The sequence below is a fragment of the Symphalangus syndactylus genome, chromosome 18, assembly GCF_028878055.3.
Source record: "Symphalangus syndactylus isolate Jambi chromosome 18, NHGRI_mSymSyn1-v2.1_pri, whole genome shotgun sequence".
Taxonomy (NCBI): domain Eukaryota; kingdom Metazoa; phylum Chordata; class Mammalia; order Primates; family Hylobatidae; genus Symphalangus; species Symphalangus syndactylus.
Window position 1 is genome coordinate 66,357,423 of NC_072440.2, and position 12,476 is coordinate 66,369,898.

General features: G+C 43.2%; 1 protein-coding gene across 1 annotated transcript in view; it reads left to right on the forward strand.

The window, feature by feature from the left end:
* The first annotated feature begins 241 nt into the window (after positions 1-241).
* The window catches only part of LOC134733568 (uncharacterized), a 62,023-nt gene continuing 49,788 nt past the window's right edge, over positions 242-12,476 (forward strand). Inside the window, exons 1-3 of the mRNA XM_063623586.1 lie at positions 242-695; positions 5,379-5,453; positions 7,049-7,273. Coding sequence (XP_063479656.1) covers positions 464-695; positions 5,379-5,453; positions 7,049-7,273 — 532 coding nt within the window. The 5' untranslated portion in view covers positions 242-463. The remainder of the gene's footprint in view (positions 696-5,378; positions 5,454-7,048; positions 7,274-12,476) is intronic.

Here is a 12,476-nt window from a genome sequence, read left to right on the forward strand (position 1 = left end):
TGTGTGTAACTACATTTGCTGAGCAAATGAAAGCTGCCAGACTCAGGAAAACAGAGATGCTAATGGAACTGACTTTAGGAACCAGGGTTTTCTATTCAGTTCACTGCCCAGGGTGACTTCCAATAACAACCCCCACCCCCTGCACTTTTCCCAGGACTGGAAAGCTCAGGCAGCCCAGGACGAATAGTGCAGTCACCACAGAGGGACAGGGTGGCCACAAGGTGGGCAGCAGCAGGGATGGGCATTGTGAGCCATTGGGTGGGTCTGTGGGGTCGGCCATTGTGAGCCACTAGCCTGACTTGGTTGTTTCCTGGCAACCAGGTGACATAGGAGGCTTTGTGGTTACTAGGCAACGGCCAGGGCCAGCAGCCTTCAGTCCATAGCTGGCAGTAGAAGGAGGAGGAGCTCCGACTACATTCTGTCACTTGTGCTTCTTGGACTTTTTTGTGAGTTTAGATGCCCAATGGGCAACACAATCAGTAGCTGCCTGGGCTCCAAGGGTGGCCGCCGCTGTGACCGCTACAGGCCAGATGTGGGAAACTCCCAGGAGGCTGAGAATGCTAAGGCTGTGGCAGCCACAGCACCAGCATCCAATAGTGGGAAGCAGGAAAAATTTGATTTGAGAGCCCGGAAGGCCCAGGTCATGCAGGACCTCAGCCGCCCGAAGACGCCGAAGATGCCGGAGATGCCCAAAGGTAAAGAAGCCATGGGTGCCATTTGCTCTCTGGCATCTCTCTGGCCACCACCGCCCCCATCCCTTTGCAGTCCCTCACCCTCAGAGACATCCTCAGCTTCCAGCTCCCTCCTGCCCATGGCCAGCTTTCCCAGGGCTAGGCATGGGGGACAAAGGCTGGTTCTGCCTCTTGTCTTTGTTGTTGAGCCTTCTTTGTTGAGGCTTTCCTGGTCTAGTCCCTCCCTTTTCTCAGTAAAATTTCAAATACTCCAGTTTTGGAGTCCCCATCCCATTCTCTATCCTTACCCATCCAGCTGGTCTGGTATCTAAGTGAAGGAGCCAGTTAAGGGCCCAATTCTTTCTTTTCTCCCATTCCTTAAGGTAGCTAATAATTGGGATAATTTAGACTCAAATATGTGGAGACTTCTTAAATTCAAAATACAGTTTACCATGGAAGAGATTATATGGTATTCTTAATAGATGGGTTTAAGTCACATTGACAGAAGCTGCTTTATTTCTTCCAATTGTAATTTGAAGAAAGAATGAAAAAAATTGGGGGACATGCTTAAAATGACTGCAAAAGGTATGCAATGTAACTGCCAGAGCTGTAAAGACGTTGTTTTTGTGTTGGGTTTACCCAAAAGAGTTGAGCCATGGAGCTCTGGTTACTTTAAAATTCCCACTTGGACATGAGTGTCTCTTCAGCCCTAGAACAGTGTAATCCCTATTTCATAGACAAAGAAGGGAAAAGTGTGATGTGTCCTAGGATTTCATTCAAGTCACAGTCATCACGCTTTATCGAGAGTGGGACCAGGGCTCTAGGAGTTGCTATGGTCAAGTTGAAGACAAAAACTAACCCTTGTAAGACAGGAGAGAAGCATTTACTTACAAAAGCAGTCTGAAATTTGTGTGTAACTACATTTGCTGAGCAAATGAAAGCTGCCAGACTCAGGAAAACAGAGATGCTAACGGAACTGACTTTAGGAACCAGGGTTTTCTATTCATTTCATTGCCCAGGGTGACTTCCAATAACAACCCCACCCCCCCTGCACTTTTCCCAGGACTGGAAAGCTCAGGCAGCCCAGGACGAATAGTGCAGTCACCACAGAGGGACAGGGTGGCCACAAGGTGGGCAGCAGCAGGGATGGGCATTGTGAGGCCTTGGGTGGGTCTGTGGGGTCGGCCGTTGTGAGCCACTAGCCTGACTTGGTTGTTTCCTGTCAACCAGGTGACACAGGAGGCTTTGTGGGTACTGGGCATCGGCCAGGGCCAGCAGCCTTCAGTCAGTAGCTGGTAGTGGAAGGAGGAGCTCTGACTACACTCTCACGACTGTTTTTGTGCCTCCTGGTGCTTTTTGTGTCCCTTTCTTTTTGAAATAAGACAGAAGGTCCCCACCTTCATAGACATAGAGAGATCCCATCCTATTTGTTTTTTAAAATAAATGGAAAAGTGAGGGGGAGCCTTGTGAGGATGATGGGAGGGAGCTTCCAGAGAGGAAATTCTTCTTTGGAATTCCTGAAATGGGAACAAAGTTGTTTTGGGAAAAGGACAAAAAGACACAAAGGTGGCTGCAGCAGAGTGAAATGAATGTCATGGGCTAAGGCCTTGTACACGTAGTGAGCAATGACAAAGAATATGGACTTTAGTTGAGATGGGAAACCACTGGAGGATTATAGCCTGGGGATTACTGTTAATTCTCCAAGGAAAAGACTGACCAGTGGCTCTGTGAGAATATACTGTAATGCAGGCAAGGGTGGAAGCAGGGAGACTGGCAAGGAAGCTGGTGGCGTAGTTCAGGTGAGAGTCAACAGTGAAGAGACAAACAATAATGACCTGAAACAGGCTGACTTGAGAATCTCTAGATTCAAGTGAACCTAAAAGTAGGTAATAAAGTGGTAAATAGGCAAGTCACAGAAAAAGAAATGCAGATGATCCTTAAACACATCTTCACACATAAGAGAAAGGCAAATGACAACTATACTGCAGTGTCTCTCCTATTGAGTGAAATTCCAAAAACGTGGCAATACATTCTTTGGTTTGGCTGTAAGGAAAGTTGCATGCATAGATTGCTGGTGGAAATGCAAAATGGCTCGACTCCACGAAGGGGAATTTGGCACAATCTCACAACCTTGCAAATGCGTTTAAACCGGAAATCCTACTTTGAGGCATTTTATCTGGAAGGTATCCTCCATAAATATGAAACAACCTATGCTCAAAGTCCTTGTTGCATTATTTTCAATAGCTCAATATTGGAAATTACTGAAATGCCTAGTATGGAACTAGTAAAATTAACTGGTACTTCCACCTACAGGAGAACTATGGAGCTGTAAATGAGGGTAAGATGTCTTTTTACTGCTATGGGGTGATTCCCCAGATAGGTTACATAGAAAAGCATAAAGGGACAACATGCAGTAACATACATGAAAGAAAGCAGGGGGAATAATGTGTGATTATTAAAACAAACACAAAAACAACGCTGGGGAATTCTTGATGCTGACCTGTGACTATTTTCTCCTTAACTTCAGTGGGTAGCCAAAGTGTCTATTTTCTCAAAATGTTAATTTGCTATGGGTTTTCCAAAGGATGTTAACTGTTTACCTTTCACCCGGAAGCCTTGCTTTGTAATTGATTGTGCATTATGTAGCAAATACACTGCTCTTGCATTTTATTTGATCCTCTCAATGTTTTAAGTTGGGTGTAATATGGGAATTTTCCTTGTGTCACATATGAGAAGGCTGGTTCTAAGAAGTATAAAGTGAGTTTTTCAAGGTTTGAAAAAATAAGAGTCAGATCAAGAATGTACATTCTAGACATGGCATATAAAACTAGAATTTATTAAAAGGTGCGTATGAGCTGCTTTGGATACTACCTCTTTAAAAAAAAATTCCTTTAGTTTATTAAAGTAGTTAAGCCTCAGGATTAAAACAGTAACATTAGATAATGAGAAATAAAATGGAGATACTTGTAACTCAGTAATGCTTTTTACTTTTAAGAGACAGGGTCTTGCTTTGTCACCCAGGCTGGCATGCAGTGCATGATCATAGCTCACTGCAGCCTCAAACTCCTTGGCTGAAACGATCCTCCCACATCAGTCTTCCACGTAGCTAGGGAAACAAGAGCTCACTACCACACCTGGCTAATTTTTAAAACATTTTTTGTAGAGAAGAGGTCTCACTATGTTGCCCAGGCTGGTCTCAAACTTCTGACCTCAAGCAATCCTCCTGCCTTAGCCTCCAAAAATGTCCAGATTACAGCCATGAGCCAGCACACCTAGACCAGAAATGTTCCTAAAACTCTGAAAAATGAAGTTAAATGCTATTAACAAATCTATAAATAGATAAAAATATACTATGATGTATCAAATGTCACAGCTCAGTCGTGGTCACAAGATTGATTAAAACGTTAAACAGTTCAGGCAAGTCTGAGAACTGCGAGGGAAGTACAGGATTGCTTTGGAAGCCAGAATTAGGATTGTCAGAGCTGGGAAAGCAGAAGCCAGGCGTTGAGTGTGCACAGGACTGGGGCACGCAGCAGCTCCATGGTATGCTGTGTGTCCTCTTACATGGCAGGCCACCTCCAGGCCAGCAGATGAGAATCACCTGATGGGTGGAAAGAGTGGATTTAGGTAAAATCTCAGACTGTGCATCATAACTGAGAGACTTTAAATGTTTCTCTTATGGGTCATAAAGCTAATCAAAGTGACAACACAGGGATAATAGAGCAGGTGAGTAAACGCAGTAAGCCACCTCCCACCTGTCCAGGGCATCAACCATCCCAAAGTAATATTGGGGCAAATTTGCCAATATTTGCCAATATTTGACAAAGCTTTTGAGAAGAGCTCTCAGTTCAGGGTCCAGGGCATGATCTAGAGGACTCAGATGTTCCGGGATCTCTGTCCCCATGGAACCAACTGCATTCTTGCCCTAGATCTTCATGCCTCACTGTGGTAACTCTGGGGAAGTCACTCAAAGTGTCTAACTTTTAATTCATTGAGTTGGAAAATATGGCTTGTAGCCCCTGCTCTGCCCATCCCTCGGGGCTAATGTGGGGATCAAGGAAACGGCAGATCTCTTTCATGAGCTGGAAAGCATCATGCCCATGGAAACAGTGAAGTCACTTTCCACCCTCCCCTGCCCGGGAGCCATACACGCTCCCTCTCTGGATTCAACCACTACCAAGTATCTGGATTATTCTTCCAGACATTGAATTATTGAACACTTTTGGGCATTTACAAAGCATGAGTCTTCTTAAGACTTTATCTGTATCTCATCCTTTTTAGCCCTATAGATCTTAGTAGGTCTATAGCATAGATCTACTAACATTCCCACATCTCAGAATAGGGAACTGAGGCCCAGTGGGGTTCATTTCACTCTCCCAGGTATGTGCAGATTCTATGTAGGATTTGAACCCAGGCCATTCTTTGTGACTTGGATCTGCTGCTTTTCTATATTGTCTCATCTAAATAAAGGTATCTGCCTGCACAAACAGTCCATTTTAAGTGCAACAAAGCTTGCAAAATCTTCCTAGAACCCAAATCTAATTCAGGTAGAGTTGAATAGCAGACAGTGAAAACTGGAATGAAAACTTTCATCTGTGAATAAGTTTTTACTAATTTCTCTGCTGTCCTCTGCCAGCAACATGTCAAGCACTGTCTTTACTATGATACATTTTCTAGAATCTATCAGAAGTCTGCTCTGCCTTGCAGGTTTGGACGCCGACACCAAGCGCTACTTAAGAATGATATGGAGACGGCATGGAATTTGGCCTCTAGAAAATACAGGTAATGTGCAAATTAAATCATTAAGTTCATTTAAGCAAACAATTCCAGTTTATTCATTCAGTGCTCCATATTAGAGAAACTCAGTAAATGCTATGTCATGTTCTTCATTTATTTCATTTGTGCCAATTTAAATGCATTAAATCAATGGCAGATGATACAACTACACAAGTAAGTAACATTGACAACTTAGAGTTCGGTTCGTGTGTGTGTGTGTGTGTGAAAAGGTCTCATTTGTCATTTGTCACCCAGGAGTGCATTGGTGCAATCAGAGCTCACTGTGATCTTGACCTCCCCAGGTTCAGGTGATCCTTCCACCTCAGCCTCCCAAGTAGCTGGCCATAAGGCACATGCCACTATAGCAAGCTAATTTTTTTTTTTTTTTTGGAGAGACGGGATTTGACCATGTTGCCCATGATAGTAACGGACATCTCAAAGGTTTAGACATTTGCTTTCAGTTTGGTCAATTATGAATACAGCTATTATAAACCTTCCTGTGTCTTGTTTGGAAACACAATTTTTAAAATGTAACTGAGGAAATATTTAGGATTATGATTACCTGATTCTATGCTAAGACTACATTTTTCTTTGTAAGAATTTTGGTAGAATTTTCCAGTGAAATCATCTGAATATAGTGTTTTAGTTTTTTGAAAAGATATTAATCATTGATTCAATTTCTAAAATAAATATAGGCCTGTCCAGATGATCTATTTCTCCTGAGTTTTGGTCTTCTAAAATAGATTTTAACAATTAGCTCATTTCATCTACGGTATCTAATTGTGAGCACAGATGTGTTCAGGATATTCCTTTATTATTTACTATTTTTTGATTTGACTCCCCTTAAATGGATATTATTAGTATACTGTGACTTCTTTCTTTCCTTTGCAGGTAGCCAAGGTAGGGGTTTATCAACGTTACTGATCTTTTCAAAGAACTGGCTTTTGGTTTTGTTGATTTTCTCCGAGGATTTCCTGTTTTCTCTTCCACTGTATTCTGCAATCATTCTTTATTTTTCCCCTGTTCTATATTATACTGCTGTTTTTCTCTCATTGCCCAAGTTGAAGCTTAGATTATGAATTTAGATATTTCTCATTACTGACACAGCATCCTGAATGTAACGCATTGAATGTAATCTCATTAAAATGCACACTTAATAATTAAAATGATAAATAGGTATGCTTGACTACAATCTGAAATACACAACAGGGGAGGTGATCAATGTAGTGGCAGGATATGTAGATCCACAAAAGTCAAATGATCTTGTAACATTTCATAAAATTGGGGATTTGCCTGGACCTTGAAATGGGGAGGAGGTGTGATGAGATGCTATCGCCGAACCATACAGTGCCGTTCTGTGTGAAACTGTTCTTCAGGTGACACTGATGAGGTTGCCCTAGCTGGAAAGCCAAGGCTCTTTCATTTCTTTCTGCCCTTCTCCTTTGCCTTCCTTCAACACCAAGGAGAATGGTCCAGCAGCAGCTCAGTCCATGCCTGTCAACTGCCCACCTCCACACTCCAGCCCCGGTCCACACCCTGCAAGGCTCCTTGTGAGATTCCTCAGCAGCACTAATGCACTGACTGTCACTATGTTCTCCTAGATTTGGTCGAAGATCTCAGTAAAGGCCCACCTGTCCATCTTGTCCCAGATGTGGGACCCGCCCACGAGGCTGAAATTCATAACGCTGCGGCAGCCACAGCACCAGCCGCAGCACCAGCCACAACCACTGGAAAGCGGGCCAAATTAGACTTCAGGGCCAGGAAGGCCCAAGTCATGCAGGACCTAAGCCTCCCGAAGACGCGGGAGACGCCGGAGATGCCCAAAGGTAAAGAAGCCATGGGTGCCATTTGCTCTCTGGCATCTCTCTGGCCACCACCGCCCCCATCCCTTTGCAGTCCCTCACCCTCAGAGACATCCTCAGCTTCCAGCTCCCTCCTGCCCATGGCCAGCTTTCCCAGGGCTAGGCATGGGGGACAAAGGCTGGTTCTGCCTCTTGTCTTTGTTGTTGAGCCTTCTTTGTTGAGGCTTTCCTGGTCTAGTCCCTCCCTTTTGTCAGTAAAATTTCAAATACTCCAGTTTTGGAGTCCCCATCCCATTCTCTATCCTTACCCATCCAGCTGGTCTGGTACCTAAGTGAAGGAGCCAGTTAAGGGCCCAATTCTTTCTTTTCTCCCATTCCTTAAGGTAGCTAATAATTGGGATAATTTAGACTCAAATATGTGGAGACTTCTTAAATTCAAAATACAGTTTGCCATGGAAGAGATTATATGGTATTCTTAGTAGATGGGTTTAAGTCACATTGACAGAAGCTGCTTTATTTCTTCCAATTGTAATTTGAAGAAAGAAGGACAAAAAATTGGGGGACATGCTTAAAATGACTGCAAAAGGTATGCAATGTTACTGCCAGAGCTGTAAAGAAGTTGTTTTTGTGTTGGGTTTACCCAAAAGAGTTGAGCCATGGAGCTCTGATTACTTTAAAATTCCCACTTGGACATGAGTGTGTCTTCAGCCCTAGAACACCGTAGTCCCTGTTTCATAGACAAGGAAGGGAAAGTGTGATGTGTCCTAGGGTTTCATTCAAGTCACAGTCATCACGCTTTATCGAGAGTGGGACCAGGGCTCTAGGAGTTGCTATGGTCAAGTTGAAGACAAAAGCTAACACTTGTAAGACAGGAGAGAAGCATTTACTTACAAAAGCAGCCTGAAATTTGTGTGTAACTACATTTGGTGAGCAAACGAAAGCTGCCAGACTCAGGAAAACAGAGATGCTAATAGAAGTGACTTTAGGAACCAGGGTTTTCTATTCAGTTCATTGCCCAGGGTGACTTCCAATAACAACCCCCACCCCCCTGCACTTTTCCCAGGACTGGAAAGCTCAGGCACCCCAGGACGAATAGTGCAGTCACCACAGAGGGGCAGGGTGGCCACAAGGTGGGCAGCAGCAGGGATGGGCATTGTGAGGCCTTGGGTGGGTCTGTGGGGTCGGCCATTGTGAGCCACTAGCCTGACTTGGTTGTTTCCTGCCAACCAGGTGACACAGGAGGCTTTGTGGGTACTGGGCATCGGCCAGGGCCAGCAGCCTTCAGTCAGTAGCTGGTAGTGGAAGGAGGAGCTCTGACTACACTCTCACGACTGTTTTTGTGCCTCCTGGTGCTTTCTGTGTCCCTTTCTTTTTGAAATAAGACAGAAGGTCCCCACCTTCATAGACATAGAGAGATCCCATCCTATTTGTTTTTTAAAATAAATGGAAAAGTGAGGGGGAGCCTTGTGAGGATGATGGGAGGGGGCTTCCAGAGAGGAAATTCTTCTTTGGAATTCCTGAAATGGGAACAAAGTTGTTTTGGGAAAAGGACAAAAAGACACAAAGGTGGCTGCAGCAGAGTGAAATGAATGTCATGGGCTAAGGCCTTGTACACGTAGTGAGCAATGACAAAGAATATGGACTTTAGTTGAGATGGGAAACCACTGGAGGATTATAGCCTGGGGATTACTGTTAATTCTCCAAGGAAAAGACTGACCAGTGGCTCTGTGAGAATATACTGTAATGCAGGCAAGGGTGGAAGCAGGGAGACTGGCAAGGAAGCTGGTGGCGTAGTTCAGGTGAGAGTCAACAGTGAAGAGACAAACAATAATGACCTGAAACAGGCTGACTTGAGAATCTCTAGATTCAAGTGAACCTAAAAGTAGGTAATAAAGTGGTAAATAGGCAAGTCACAGAAAAAGAAATGCAGATGATCCTTAAACACATCTTCACACATAAGAGAAAGGCAAATGACAACTATACTGCAGTGTCTCTCCTATTGAGTGAAATTCCAAAAACGTGGCAATACATTCTTTGGTTTGGCTGTAAGGAAAGTTGCATGCATAGATTGCTGGTGGAAATGCAAAATGGCTCGACTCCACGAAGGGGAATTTGGCACAATCTCACAACCTTGCAAATGCGTTTAAACCGGAAATCCTACTTTGAGGCATTTTATCCGGAAGGTATCCTCCATAAATATGAAACAACCTATGCTCAAAGTCCTTGTTGCATTATTTTCAATAGCTCAGTATTGGAAATTACTGAAATGCCTAGTAAGGAACTAGTAAAATTAACTGGTACTTCCACATACAGGAGAACTATGGAGCTGTAAATGAGGGTAAGATGTCTTTTTACTGCTATGGGGTGATTCCCCAGATAGGTTACATAGAAAAGCATAAAGGGACAACACGCAGTAACATACATGAAAGAAAGCAGGGGGAATAATGTGTGATTATTAAAACAAACACAAAAACAACGCTGGGGAATTCTTGATGCTGACCTGTGACTATTTTCTCCTTAACTTCAGTGGGTAGCCAAAGTGTCTATTTTCTCAAAATGTTAATTTGCTATGGGTTTTCCAAAGGATGTTAACTGTTTACCTTTCACCCGGAAGCCTTGCTTTGTAATTGATTGTGCATTATGTAGCAAATACACTGCTCTTGCATTTTATTTGATCCTCTCAATGTTTTAAGTTGGGTGTAATATGGGAATTTTCCTTGTGTCACATATGAGAAGGCTGGTTCTAAGAAGTATAAAGTGAGTTTTTCAAGGTTTGAAAAAATAAGAGTCAGATCAAGAATGTACATTCTAGACATGGCATATAAAACTAGAATTTATTAAAAGGTGCGTATGAGCTGCTTTGGATACTACCTCTTTAAAAAAAAATTCCTTTAGTTTATTAAAGTAGTTAAGCCTCAGGATTAAAACAGTAACATTAGATAATGAGAAATAAAATGGAGATACTTGTAACTCAGTAATGCTTTTTACTTTTAAGAGACAGGGTCTTGCTTTGTCACCCAGGCTGGCATGCAGTGCATGATCATAGCTCACTGCAGCCTCAAACTCCTTGGCTGAAACGATCCTCCCACATCAGTCTTCCACGTAGCTAGGGAGACAAGAGCTCACTACCACACCTGGCTAATTTTTAAAACATTTTTTGTAGAGAAGAGGTCTCACTATGTTGCCCAGGCTGGTCTCAAACTTCTGACCTCAAGCAATCCTCCTGCCTTAGCCTCCAAAAATGTCAGGATTACAGCCATGAGCCAGCACACCTAGCCCAGAAATGTTCCTAAAACTCTGAAAAATGAAGTTAAATGCTATTAACATATCTATAAATGGATAAAAATATACTATGATGTATCAAACGTCACAGCTCAGTCGTGGTCACAAGATTGATTAAAACATTAAACAGTTCAGGCAAGTCTGAGAACTGCGAGGGAAGTACAGGATTGCTTTGGAAGCCAGAATTAGGATTGTCAGAGCTGGGAAAGCAGAAGCCAGGCGTTGAGTGTGCACAGGACTGGGGCACGCAGCAGCTCCATGGTATGCTGTGTGTCCTCTTACATGGCAGGCCACCCCCAGGCCAGCAGATGAGAATCACCTGATGGGTGGAAAGAGTGGATTTAGGTAAAATCTCAGACTGTCCATTATAACTGAGAGACTTTAAATGTTTCTCTTATGAGTCATAAAGCTAATCAAAGTGACAACACAGGGATGATAGAGCAGGTGAGTAAACGCAGTAAGCCACCTCCCACCTGTCCAGGGCATCAACCATCCCAAAGAAATATTGGGGCAAATTTGCCATTATTTGCCAATATTTGACAAAGCTTTTGAGAAGAGCTCTCAGTTCAGGGTCCAGGGCATGATCTAGAGGACTCAGATGTTCTGGGATCTCTGTCCCCATGGAACCAACTACATTCTTGCCCCAGATCTTCATGCCTCACTGTGGTAACTCTGGGGAAGTCACTCAAAGTGTCTAAGTTTTAATTCATTGAATTGGAAAATATGGCTTGTAGCCCCTGTTCTGCCCATCCCTCGGGGCTAATGTGGGGATCAAGGAAACGACAGATCTCTTTCATGAGCTGGAAAGCATCATGCCCATGGAAACAGTGAAGTCACTTTCCACCCTCCCCTGCCCGGGAGCCATACACGCTCCCTCTCTGGATTCAACCACTACCAAGTATCTGGATTATTCTTCCAGACATTGAATTATTGAACACTTTTGGGCATTTACGAAGCATGAGTCTTCTTAAGGCTTTATCTGTATCTCATCCTTTTTAGCCCTATAGATCTTAGTAGGTCTATAGCATAGATCTATTAACATTCCCACATCTCAGAATAGGGAACTGAGGCCCAGTGGGGTTCATTTCACTCTCCGAGGTATGTGCAGATTCTATGTAGGATTTGAACCCAGGCCATTCTTGGTGACTTGGATCTGCTGCTTTTCTATATTGTCTCATCTAAATAAAGGTATCTGCCTGCACAAACAGTCCATTTTAAGTGCAATGAAGCTTGCAGAATCTTCCTAGAACCCAAATGTAATTCAGGTAGAGTTGAATAGCAAACAATGAAAACTGGGATGAAAACTTTCATCTGTGAATAAGTTTTTACTAATTTCTCCGCTGTCCTCTGCCAGTAACATGTCAAGCACTGTCTTTATTATAATACATTTTCTAGAATCTATCAGAAGTCTGCTCTGCTTTGTAGGTTTCGGCGCCGATTGCAAGCGCTACTTCAGAATGATATGGAGACGGCATAGAATTTTGCCTCTAGAAAATGCAGGTAATGTGGAAATTAAATCATTAAGTTCATTTAAGCAAACAATTCCAGTTTATTCATTCAGTGCTCCATATTAGAGAAACTCAGTAAATGCTATGTCATGTTCTTCATTTATTTTATTTGTGCCAATTTAAATGCATTAAATCAATGGTAGATGATACAACTACACAAGTAAGTAACATTGACAACTTAGCGTTCGGTTCCTGTGTGTGTGTGTGTGTGTGTGTGTGTGTGTGTGTGTGTGTCTGAAAAGGTCTCATTTGTCACCCAGGAGTGCATTGGTGCAATCACAGCTCACTGCGATCTTGACCTCCCCAGGTTCAGGTGATCCTTCCACCTCAGCCTCCCAAGTGGCTGGCCATAAGGCACATGCCACTACAGCAAGCTAATTTTTATTTTTTTTTTGGAGAGATGGGATTTCCCCATGTTGTCCATGATAGTAAAGGAC